The 13,066-nt window shown below is 41.5% G+C and overlaps 1 protein-coding gene and 1 pseudogene across 1 annotated transcript in view; both read left to right on the top strand.

The window, feature by feature from the left end:
• Positions 1-13,066, top strand: part of MED14 (mediator complex subunit 14) — an 81,236-nt gene that overhangs the window by 41,898 nt on the left and 26,272 nt on the right. Inside the window, exons 16-22 of the mRNA XM_004714569.3 lie at positions 1,018-1,094; positions 5,288-5,448; positions 5,526-5,672; positions 7,262-7,353; positions 9,432-9,584; positions 9,909-10,178; positions 12,528-12,674. Coding sequence (XP_004714626.1) covers positions 1,018-1,094; positions 5,288-5,448; positions 5,526-5,672; positions 7,262-7,353; positions 9,432-9,584; positions 9,909-10,178; positions 12,528-12,674 — 1,047 coding nt within the window. The remainder of the gene's footprint in view (positions 1-1,017; positions 1,095-5,287; positions 5,449-5,525; positions 5,673-7,261; positions 7,354-9,431; positions 9,585-9,908; positions 10,179-12,527; positions 12,675-13,066) is intronic.
• On the top strand, positions 6,457-6,512 carry LOC115869462 (annotated as a pseudogene).

Below are 13,066 nucleotides of genomic sequence, written 5' to 3'. Positions count from 1 at the left end.
CCATTTATCCTGAGATGTAAATAACCAAACATCTAGAGATGCTTATATCGCTAACTGATAGAATAATAGCAACATTTTCCAGCCCTTCTCACTTTGCATTTTTCTGAACGCAAACCCTTACTGTCTCTTTGGTCAGCACATATTTGCTAAATTGCTGCCCTTTCCAGGCCTAAACAGCAGAGTTCACTCATATTTCGAGCCCTTCCTGCAACAGAGTGGGTATCAACAAGTAGCCTGTCATAAAAGACATAGAAATAACTGCCAAAGGCAGTTGGCTTTTTGGGCAACCTAGTAACCTTCAACTTCAAGGGCACAGTTTGAGGCACAATCCCTTCTATTAAACTAATTTTCCGAACCCTTCAGTTGGGCAAGGTAGCTCATTGGGTACATGCATAGATTGGAAACCCTGTCATGGGTTTTACCTGGGAAATCACTTCATTTTGTTCAAAATACAAGATATGTTTCAAAAATGTTACAAACTACAGAGACTGTCATGATTAGATCAGAGCTAGGGTTGTGACTCCAAACATTGTTGCGAGTAAACAAAACAGCTTTAGAATTAATACAAGAAAAGCGAACTCATCTTATTTACAGTTGCCTTGTTTGAACCCAGCAGAATTGATTCCACATTACTTTGGTCTAGATGCAAAAATTAGATCCACGACTCCCAATTCTGAATGCTTGCCACCTGTGGGGATGTTGTTTGCCTTTAACACACACACACACACACACACACACACACACACACACTACAGCCCCCACCCCCTCACACATACCAAGGAGAGAATCTGGGCAGCTTTGAGCATCACTGAAATTTAATGTCACTTCATCGAAATTGATATTGGTTCCTAAGAAATGAAACGGTGGCAGTGCTCATGCCTAGTGGGCAAAGAATAGATGTCCCCCCCCAAACAGACAGACAAACAGATTCCACGAGAATAAAGATAATAGTACTTAGAGAGGATAGCTTCCTTTGTAAAGCTGGTGGTGTGATGCACTGTGCTTTTCTCTTTGCAGTTGTCCAATTTGGAGATCCCACATCAAGGAGTGCAAATGGAAGGCGATGGCTTCAGTCATGCAATCCGCTTACTAAAGTAAGCCTCTGCTTAGGGTTGGTTTCATGTGGTGCCATACGTGGCTCTCCTTCCATGAGACACATAGAGTTCAGAACCTATGGATGTCCTGATGCACACACAGAATTGTTAAGGTCTGAAGAGGGTTCCCTTGACCTGGGAAGTGAAGATCCAGCCTTACTTGATATCTTGGGATGTCTTCTCTCTCTCCATTTTTTTTTTTTTAACTTCACAGGTATTTATGGAGCAATGTGTCAGGCTTGAGATCTGTTAGGGCCTTTCCAGATGTGATGGTTCATATAGCAGAGGCAGCTGCTCGTTCAGAAGTCAGGTAGCATATCCCTGAGAGAAGGACCAATTGTACTGGGACGGAAGGAGAAATCAGAGCCAGAGGAAAGGAGGGAGCATGGGAGCAGGAATGTGGGCTTGGAGGCCAGAGAGAAATGACATCTTGGAACTAAAAGATTAACCCAGCAGGAGGTAGAAGAGATGAAGCTAGAGATGTAATTGGGAGAGGCTTGAGCCTAATGGGGCTTGGTAGTGTCCTTAAGAAATTTAGAGTTGATCTTAAGAATAATAAGAAGCTCTCAGATGGTTTTAAGCAGGAACCTGATATCAGATGGGTGTTTTTGAAAGCTCATCTTGATAGTAATGTGGAGAATAAATAGGGGGACAAGACTGAAGTAGAGAAACCATTTACCAAAATAGTTCACACCAGTGTTGTTGATAATGTGGACTAGGGTGGTGGAGAGCAATATTCAAGGATTGGTGACTTGATTGTTGTGAGAGATGTGCAAGAAGGTAGGTGGCAAGATGACTCAGTTTTATGTATGGCAAATGTTTGGGTGATGGTAATGTTTTCTTAGATAAGGGACACAAAAGGAGATGTAAGTTTGAAGGGGCTTTGCTAGGAGTCTGGGTGGCAAGTGGTTATGCGTTGGGCTGCTAACCACAAAGTCAGCAGTTTGAAATCACCATCGACTTCACGGGAGAAAGACAGGGCTTTCTACACCTGTAAAGAGTTAGTTTCAGAAACCCACAGGGGCAGTTCTACCCTGTCCTATAGAGTCACTGTGAATCAGCATTGACTTGGTGGCAATGAGGTTTTGGTTTGCTAAGTGTGAGGTACTGGCAGGGATGTGTTTCAAGCTCAGATAACAGGTCTGGATAGGAGATACAGATAAAGCCATCACCATAGTGATGGTAACTGAGCTGAGTTGGTAGATTAGATCTCAGGAAAGAGTATACAAGGCAGATGGGCAGAGGACTTGGTTCTAAATGGCTAGAAGCAGTTCAAAGGTTGTTTAAAAGTAAAGCAAGGAGGTTTCAGAAAGTTCATGAGAAAATGAAATGAAGAGACTGGAATTTTTCCACACACTTGAAGCCACCTTGTGTTTTAGACATACGCATTATAAAGTGACCCCATGTAAGCTATTCCAAAGCTCGAAGACCATTCAAAAACCATCTTTTTTTGGTCTAGAACACAGCTTTCTTTTTGGCATTTTGTTGTTTCTTCGATACTGCTCAATAATACAAGTTAGATGAGGAATTATTATTCTTGGACTTTGTCACCATTGTCATTTGAGCCAGTGGGGCTTTAGCATGTGCTGGTCAGTAATCATTTTGCTTAGGTGGAAGATGAGAAGGGTGAGCAAACTCAAATTCTGGAGTTGAGGGATAGTAGTGCATGCGTGCGTGTACCTGTCTGCATGTGTGTCCCTGTGTGCACATGCATGCATTTGCACGTATGCATCCTTGTGCTTGCTTTAGATCAGGGGTGGCAGGAGCCTTTTTTGTGCCAAGAGCCATTTGAATATTTAATGGGCCATACAAAATTATCAACTTAAAAATTAGCATGCTGTATTTGGTCAAACATTTAATTACTGCATACCTAATGTGACTGCCTGAATTGCTTCTCTTTGGTGAGACATGTGACTTTAGCTGGTACTGATGATTTCTTGGGCCTTAGGTGGCCCATTGGCCAGACATTCCCCACCCTGCTGTAGATAGATTCGAAGTAGTACCAGAAAGCTTCTCTTTCCAGCTGACTCACCATAACATCATCTCTGCAGACATTTTTTAGGAGGAGAGATAATCTTAAGGAAATCAATAAGAAAATGTAATACTTTGATTTTGAATTCTGCCTAAAACATTTTTTTTCTTTTCACTCTTGGCACATACAGATAGTAACATTTATGTGTTCTGTTCCCTTAGTTATATTTTTCATACTCTGCAAGATTTAAAAAATAACTTGGTCAGCAGCTTTTTTTTTAGCAGTTTCATTTTTAGACTTTATTATGGATTGGGTGAAAGTTTACAGAGCAGATCATCAGTTTCACATTCAGCAATTCGCACACATTCGAATTCGTATGCAAGCCCCTCCATATAACACCACCAACCACACTTCCTCCTTGACTTGTAAAGATTACAGCCTTAGACACTCTCGGGAGCAGTGGCAAGAAGCACTTCAGTTTTTAGCTTCAATTTACATCTGTTTCTAAGGAAAGCCTCTTATGTTCCTGGCTTTTGTTTTCTTTAAGACTTGAGAAGGAGAGGATATACAATTGAACAAATGAGTTTCTAAAGGTTATATATCTTGCACAGATCTAATATGTAGTTACTCATGCAGATGTATTCATCTCCAGAAACTGTTTTAAGCTTTCAGGCCTAAGTAAATTAAATAGGAATCTGAGAAGTACAACATGCTCACAATGTTTACTTTTGAGCTCTTGTGTAATACTGCTCTTGTTGCTGCCGTGCCGCCTTCTCCGCCCCCAAGTTAATTTTCCAGTAACAGATGGTTTACTGTGATCCTCTAGTCCAGTGGTTGGGAACATCTGACCCACGGGCTGTATAAGGCCTGAGAAATCATCAACCCCAGTTAACATCACCCACCTCGCCAAAGAAAAGCCATTCCAGCCATCACATGTGAACTCATCAAATATTTGACTAGTGTGGCCCATGAATGCAGTTATAAATATCCAAATGGCCCTTGGCAGAAAAAAGGTTCCCCCACCCCTGCTCACAAGGGGGTTTTTATGGAATCCATTGGGTTTTCTTTGCTTCATGTAACTTCCTGTTTGCATATCACAGTGAACGTCACCCACACAGCAGAAGCGTCGGGGCAGGGGAGCGGAGTAGGAATTATGACTCCAGACCATTGTGCTAGCAGTCAGTGAGCAAGATTTGCTGTTACTGTAGAAGAAAACTGACATGAATGCTTGTTGTATCAGCCACCCCACTAAGCTTTTTAAGTATATTTTGTTTTCATCAGTCAGCCATAAGATAGTATCATGTCCATTTTATAGTTGAGAGACTGAAATTCAGGGAGGTTAAATTTGGCAGAGGCAGAATTAAAGCATAGGTCGTTGACTCCAATCCTTGTTTTTGCCCCATTATATAGCATCCTGCCCTCAAAGAGTGGGTTTACAAGTCTTATTTCTCATAGCTTTTCCTTGGAGATGTTCTCCATAGAGTTCTAAGAGAAATGGTCCTTGATTTTCTTTCTTTTTTCTTAAAATAGTTTTGTTGGGGGCTCTTACAGTTCTTATAACATTCCATCAATTGTATCAAGCATATTTGTACATATGTTGCCATCATCATTTCCAAAACATTTTCTGCTTGAGCCCCTCCCCCCCACCAACTTCATGAACCCTCGATAAATGATATATTGTTTTTATTTTGTATCTTACACTTTCCATTGTCTCCCTTCACCCATACTTCTGTTATTTGTCCCTGGTCCTTGATTTTCATTCTGAAGCATTACATTGTTTTTTAATAACAAGATCAAAGATGAAGGCAAATGTCACTTTGTTCAAATGAGAGCCCTAATCCATGGTGGGAACCCCGGTGGGGGTAGTAGTGGGTTATATGTTGGCCTGCTAACCGCAAGGTCAGTTTGAAACAAAGCACTGGCCCCTCTGTAGGAGGACGAGTTTTTCTACTCCCATGAAGAGTTACAGTCGTGGAAACCCACAGGGGCAGTTCCAGCCTGTCCTCTGGGGTCACGATGAGTTGGAATCGACTTGATGGCAGTGCGTTTTGAGCCTCCGTACATGTGAGTGGGTCAGGTGCTATGAATTGCTTCCTTCCTTCCTTTGCAGAACTTAGTACTGGGCTTTGAACTGAAGCTCTAGTCTCACCATGCCTGTTGTCGTGCATGTTATGCTTTTTTTGATGGGCAGTGCTCTTCACATGCTGTCTTTCGTCACCAGAATTCCTCCATGTAAGGGTGTAAGTGAGGAAACCCAAAAGACCCTGGACCGCTCGCTTCTTGACTGCACTTTCCGATTACAAGGGAGAAATAACCGCACGTGGGTGGCAGAGCTAGTGTTTGCAAATTGCCCGCTTAATGGCACTTCAACCAGGGAGCAAGGTGAGTTATTTTGCCCACTTTGCCTTTGCATTTTATCCCCCCGGTATCGTTATTAATTTTCTCTTTTCTTCCTATAGGGCCGTCCAGGCATGTATATCTGACATATGAAAATCTGTTGTCTGAACCCGTTGGTGGTCGAAAAGTGGTTGAAATGTTCCTTAATGACTGGACTAGCATTGCCCGATTATATGAGTGTGTGCTGGAATTTGCACATTCTTTACCAGGTACATGTGATAATATTCCTTGGTGGGTGGGTGGGGGGCCTTTTCTTTTTAAGGTGAAAACACGGACATGGTCAACGTTTTTTCTTTCAAAAGGATATCTCAATGAAAAATTAAGTCTCCTTTCAGTTCAGGTTCCAGTTTCTAACCTTAGAGACAACCACCATTAAGTTTCTTATGTAGCTAGTAATTTTGATAACATCGGTGTACTATAATGATTAATACTTAAGGAGAACTTCCTACATGTCACAGTATAATTAAACAGTTTGCTTGTGTTAAATCATTTAATACTCACAGTCACTCTATAAGACAGGTATTTTATTAAAAAAAGAAAAAGACAGGTATTTTAGTGTTCCCTATTTTACAAATAAAGAAAAGTCAGAGACTTAAATAGCTTGCAGCAGTTCACCTGGCTGTAAGAAACAGACCTGCGGGTGAAACCCCGGAGTCTCCATGTTCAGGAGACAGATGAGGCTTTCCACTCCGTGTAGAGTTACAATCTCAGCAACCCACAGGGGCAGTTTTACCCTGTCCTGGAGAGTCACTATGAGTTGGAATCGACTTGATGGCAGTGAGGTTTTTGAGCCTCTATGCTTAGTTGTGCTGCTCAGCATATCTTGCCCCCCACTCAGGACTCCTTTTATAGTAATAGAACATACAATGTATTTATACTGTTACATTTTTTTTAACCAAATATACAGGTATGTGTTGCTTAGTGTCCATGATACGTTCTGTGAAATAGATAGGACATTGTAAGTGATTTGGATGTTGTGTGAACATCATATAGGAGTGTTAGAGCTCTTTTAAAATTTGTCTAGCTGGTTTTCTCTGGAAGACACCCCCCCCTCCCCCAACAAAAAGAACCCTATGGAAGTTTGCTTCCAAGGTGCCTCTGCTGCTGTTGCTAGAGCTGCTGAGAAAAGTCAGAGGAATGGGAGGCAACGCCAGCTGTGCCTGCTCAGGGGGATACAGCAGAAGTGGAGGGAGAGAGTAGGATGTGCATAGCTCTGCCTGTTCTACCCACCTGAGCAGCAACAACCCAGGCCTCTCGCCGCCATTCTCCTGCCCATCAGATAAAGCATGCAAGTCATGGCCTCTGCCTCGCCTCTCTCTGTATCCCACTCATAGTTCAGTATTGCAAGAGTCTGTCTTTGAGGTCTTTAAAACCACTGAAAACAACGGCAACAAACCACTGCCATCGAATCTATTCCCACTCAGTGACCTTATATATGGTTGCTAAGAATGTAAGTCTTTCTGGGAGCAGATAACTCTATCTTTACCCCAAGGAGCATCTGGTGGTTTTGAACCACCGACATTGAAGTCTTACACCCAACAGTGCCACCATACTCATTAAAATCACTGGGGGAAATAATAAAAAGAGAGCTGTTGTCTGTCTCTATTTAAATAAACAAATAAAAGTAACACAACAGCTTTATGGAACCAAAGATAATATATGCAGTTACACAATGATTGCCTGTATTTAGAGAATTGCCTACCTCAGTGTGTAATAGATCCCAAATGTTCTCTTTTCCAAGTTTAGATTCTTAAAATTTGCATGTATAATCTTAATCTTTTGTTTCCTTATTGTTTAGAGATACCTGCTCATCTAAATATTTTCTCAGAAGTCCGTGTTTATAATTATCGAAAACTGATCTTGTGTTATGGAACCACCAAGGGAAGCTCAGTAAGTAATAAGCTTTACACAGCTTACGCTAAGTCTGTGAATGAATGAAAACGCCGAAGTGCCTAGCGGACCAACCCATTGTTACCAAATCCTACAATAAGAAAACGGTTTCAAAATGACTGAGCTCAAGTAAAAATATGGACAGTATGGTGAATTTAAAAAATCTTATTGATCGAAATATGCTACTGTATATGATAATGTTTTCCCTTACCCATTTATGCCAGAAATGGAAGCAGTGCCCTAATTGCTGTGGTATATGACCTTGAAGAGTTTTTTGATAAGGCAGTATATTCCCCCCCCCAATTTGTACTCTTTTTCTTCACTGACTTCAAATCTGCTTGGAAAATGATTTTAAGGAAGATGACAGTGTGTTTTGTCGTATTTCAGAATCGGTTAAGCAGACCTTCCCATTTATGAAGGTGCTCCTTGGTATAGATGGTATTGGTGATGATGATATTTCTTAAGTTCTGGGAGATGGCGGGAAGGAGAGAAATAAAGACCAATGATAGATTTTAAATAATTTTTTTCTGCAATGCTGTTCCTGTTTATGAGGGGGCACCAAAAAACAAACCGGAATTTTTTTCCCTCAAAGCTATGTATGTATTTAAAATTTAAATAAAACAACCGTCTCACCTTCAAAGTACTCTCCATTACACTGAATACATTTGTCAAATCTGCCACTCCATTCTTGGAAACATTTTTCAAACTCATCTGTTTGGATGACTGACAGCACCTCCCTTTCATTTCCCTTCACCTCTTCTACTTTGTCAAATCCCTGTCCTTTGATGTCCCTCTGCATTTACGGAAACAAAATGAAGTTGCACAGAGTGATTTCAGGTGAGTCAGGTGTGTGGGGCAAGAGTGGCATGCTGTGTCTTGCCCCAAACTGGCTCACTGACATGGCTGCATGAGCAGCTGCATTGTTGTGATGGCAAAACCAGTCCCCCTTCTGCCACAAATCAGGCCTTTTTTTTGTCGCACATTGTTGCGCAATCTTTTCAGAATCTAAACAGAAAGCTGAGCTGGTGGAATGAGCTCCAAATGCACTATCCCTCTCACATGAAAAAAAAAAAAAGAATTGTCTTGATTTTTTTTATTTTACTTGATGAGCTTTTTTTGGGTGAGGTGACAGCTTCTTCCATTAGCTTGACTGATGTTGGTTTTTGGGTTCTTAAGAATAGCACCATGTCTTGTCACCAGTAATGACCTTGGGGAAAAAGTCTGGGTTGCTTAGGAGCCATTTGTTCAAAGCATGACATGTTTCCACTCAAAGCTCTTTTTCCTGGTCGGTCAGAACCCGAGGCACAAATTTCACAGCGACCCTTCTCATTCCCAAATCTTCTGTTAAAATTCGCTGAAGCGAGCTCCAAGATAGTCCAGGTAACTTCCCTACCTCTTCAATGGTCCGTTATTGTCTTCGAGCACCAGTGCAAAAATTGTGTCAACATTTTTGTCTGGGAAGTTGATGGACGTCCAGAACAAGGTTTGTCATCAATGGACATTTCACCTTCTTTGAAATGAGAAAACCACTCATACACTGGAGTTTTTCCCATAGCGTTGTCTTTGTAAGCTGTGTTCAATATCACAATAGTTTCTGTGGCATTTTTCCAGAGCAGGAAACAAAACTTCACAGCCACATGGTGTTCTCTTAAGTCAGCCATCACAAAAACAAGGTTTGAGTGAAACTGCTTTTACAAAAAACATTTTCACAGTGACCAGAGAGAACCTTCCCAGGCAATGCTGCTGGGTGCACTAACTCAGAGCGAGTTGCTCAGTGCTCGCTTAGTGGGAAAAATGTGTACTAGGAAAGCTCTGCCCAGTGGAATTTTTTTCCGGTTTCTTTTGGGTACCCCCTGGGAGTAGAAGTGGGCCATCTAGCACATTACATGTTCAAATAATATACTGGTCCATATTAACAGCACACCGGCAATTATGGAGTTGAGTCTTATTTTTTACCTTCAAAAAAGATGTTATTTAGTTTAGTAACATGGCTTTTTGCTATGGAGATTTTTTTTTTAACTCTCCCCAAATCTGTTGATTTCTCAGTATCTAAAGCACATGTGTTTTCTTTTATTTAGATTAGTATCCAATGGAATTCTGGACATCAGAAATTTCACATTTCATTAGGAACTGTTGGCCCAAACTCAGGCTGCAGTAACTGTCACAACACCATCCTCCACCAGCTTCAAGAGATGTTCAACAAGACACCAAACGTGGTGCAGTTGTTGCAGGTGATCGAGTTTATCTTCTGTTTAAACTTAAGACCCGACCTATGCCAGGGTCTCAAACAAAACTCAAAAGTCCTGTGGATTTCCTGGCGTTTTAATGAACAGGGCCTTTGTGTTGTTATATTTTGCTTTTCCCCCCTGAGAATTTTCTTTAATTCAAAGTGGATACAGCGATCTAATTGCATCCCCCTTACCTTCATCCCCCCAAGAAGTTTTATGGAATATGCTGGAAGGGCATGGCCTTATGTGGGACTGTTTACCAGGGAACTTCTGAGGTGTTCTAGTTTGTAGAAACTTTCAACACCTCTCACTGTTTCTTCCTTACAGGTCCTATTTGACACTCAGGCTCCCTTAAATGCCATCAACAAGCTTCCCACCGTGCCCATGTTGGGTTTGACCCAGAGAACCAACACTGCCTATCAGTGCTTCTCTATTCTGCCACAGTCATCCACCCACATCAGACTGGCCTTCAGGAACATGTATTGCATCGACATATACTGCCGGAGTCGAGGCGTTGTAGCAATTCGGGATGGTGCCTATAGTCTTTTTGATAATAGCAAACTAGTTGAAGGTTTTTATCCTGCGCCAGGATTAAAGGTAACAGACTTTAATGTTGAGAGCGTATTTTGTGAGAGGAAATAAAAATGATCTCTGAAACAATTCCACTGAGGAGGAAACGCAAAAAGTTCTTGTTCTGTTTAATGAGGTGAATGTACATTTGTGATCTCTGAAGCTTCTTTCTGAAGTTCGGAACTAGAATTACCTGAGCTAGAAGCTCTGGCAAAGTGGCAACTGGTTATGTGTATGCAATGGTGAAAAGGCCTTTCCTTTATTTTCTGACTGAGTGAGGTGGAAGATACCAAAAAGTTTGCTGGTGGGGACACCCCAACTGGCCGTGAGGAACTTAACAGGAACAACTATCATGCTTTCTTAAAATGTAGGGTTCTGGACCACAGCCCCCGAAGAGAATCAAATCATTTTAAAAGGCTTGTTTTGACCAATAGTCTCCTGTGACATACTCTTGCCATTTTCCTGTTTCTCACAGGTCCGTTTTCAACTCTCAGCTGCTACTCCTGTTATCTCCTTTTCTGTGAATACCCTGCTCACATTGCTCTCTCTCTCTTTTAAAACAGTGTTTCCGTTTCGGGCCTTAACTGATGTTCACAGTGGAAGATTGAGATGTTCATTCTTTTTTGCACACTCCTTTCTCCTTTCAGACTGTCCCCATTACATGAACATATTCTTTGTCCTTCTCTCCTTGCAAAGTGGTTCGTGTCTTAGTTAACTAGTGCTGCTACAACAGAAATACCGCACGTGTGAAGGGTCAGTGGAAAGAGGAAGCTTTGCAGTGAGCTAGACCCAGTGGTTGCAGCAATGGGCCCAAACTGAATACCAGTGGTAGGCATGACGCAGAACTGAGCACAGCGTTTTCTTGTGTTGTACACAGGGCCGCTGTGAGTCAGAACCGACTCAGCCACACCTAACCATAGCAATACTGCCTCCTTAGCATAAAAGACAACTGTACCCAAATGGAATTATAACCACAGGCATCGAGGTTAGGATTTACAACATACATTTTAGGGGGGGACATAATCCAACCTATAACAGGTAATAGTTTTCCAGTGTTTGTATTATTATGAATATATAAATACTTCCTTGAACCATCTAGTGTATTATGATTACTTTCCCTACTTTGCTCATTATTTTATTTTCCTGGTTAATTATTGGCTTTTTTTTTCTAGTTTAGCTTTTCTGTCACTATCTCAACTATAATCCCAGTAGTGCAACAGAGCGCTTACTGCATTCAATACTTCGTGTCTCTTTCCTGGTTTACTCCTTTGTTTTGGTGCTGTGCCTTCTGTTGCAGCTTCTTGAGAGAGGAAGGTTACTTTGAGACTTGCTTGTCTGGAAACATCTTTAGTTTGCCATCAAGCTCATTGAGTGAGTAGCTAGACAAGGAATTGATTCTAAGTGGGAGTCCATTTTCTGTACGAATTTTTAGGGCATTCGCTTCATTTCTCCTGGCTTCCACTGTGACTGTTGATGTGGTTCATGTCTTCCAATTCCTGCATGTCTAAGAAAGCCGCTGCCGTCTTCCTTTGGTCATTCTTGTTCTGAAATGTCACACGGATGCCTTTTCAGTTGGGAAATTCACATCAGTAATTGAGTCACCACTCAACCATCTGCTTCACCCTCTCCAGAATATTTTGCTCTTCTCTGCTATTGGTTTTTGTCTTTGTGACTTACTGCTTAAAGACACAATTTCCCCCTTTCAGGGGGCTAGTAAGAGAGAAAGGATGAAGTATGTGCTATGAATCTGTAATCTTTGATTGGAAATCAAATGTGGACTTTGAAAAAATTCCCAGTTTTTTGATAGGCTTATGGTCGATTTGTTTGGAGGGTGGGAAGGGGGAAGGTAATATTACATTTTTGATTGACGACCTATCCTGGTCTCAGTGGGTCATGACTAAATTGTATGAGATGAAAAGGGAGACGTTGGCTTAGTCTTCCTCAGTTTTCCTGTCATATTTTCTAGCTTTAAAAAGTGAGAACTCCCATGAAGTGGAAAATTTCCTAAGTGTTTGAACTTCCTTAAATTTACAATATGTGTCGTTTTCTTTTACCTGCTATTTCTGAGTCTGAAGTTAATGAGAATATCTTTTTGACCTGGTACTCTGATGTGTGTTTTTCTTCAATTTTTTGCTTGGACTTTATTTCTTAGTCGATACAATTTCTTGCGTTCGATCTGTTGTTCTCAGTCTTCTGCCTGCCTGCAAAAGTATTGTCATCGCTTCCCAGTTGTCCTAATAGTAGTGGTTGTGTATCCAATGTATGTTTTAGGGATGGTTGTACTATGGTGCTACTGCTTTTAAAATGTTCTGAATGTTTAGAAATATTGTTTGAAAGTGAGATAGTCATCTGAATTGTCCTTGTTTATGTCCATAGACATTCCTGAATATGTTTGTTGACAGCAATCAGGATGCCCGAAGGAGGTCTGTAAATGAAGATGATAATCCTCCTTCTCCTATAGGAGGAGATATGATGGATTCTTTAATATCCCAACTCCAGCCCCAGCCACCAGCCCAACAGCAGGTAATAAATGTCTACCTAGAATTCCAGTGTGATGTTTTGTGTCACTTAACCGATTTTACAGGTGCCTAGGCTTCTTCATTGAAAGGCAAGGAGGTCATAAGTAATCCCAAGACATCCCAGAAATCCATATGAAAAGCAACAATAGTAGGAGAGGTGTCCAGTGATGAGGACTAAATAGTGCCAGAAACAGCACTGACCTTTAGACCACCCATGTGCTGAAAATGCCTATGCCACCCCAAGAGTGGAAACATTGTGCAGGATCTGAGGAGGTCTTTTTGGGAAAGTGCCATTAACGGAGTGCACAGGTTGCTGAATGGCCTGTGATGTTCAGGAGGGCCTGCTGCAGAGAACAAGTGGACATGGTTCTGTCCTCAGCCCATTTGGATGCACCA

This window comes from Echinops telfairi, unplaced genomic scaffold, assembly GCF_000313985.2.
Source record: "Echinops telfairi isolate 266 unplaced genomic scaffold, ASM31398v2 ScPeMD7_26;HRSCAF=91, whole genome shotgun sequence".
Taxonomy (NCBI): domain Eukaryota; kingdom Metazoa; phylum Chordata; class Mammalia; order Afrosoricida; family Tenrecidae; genus Echinops; species Echinops telfairi.
Note: the sequence above shows the minus strand (reverse complement) of the source record. Positions and strands in the feature narration are given on the sequence as shown.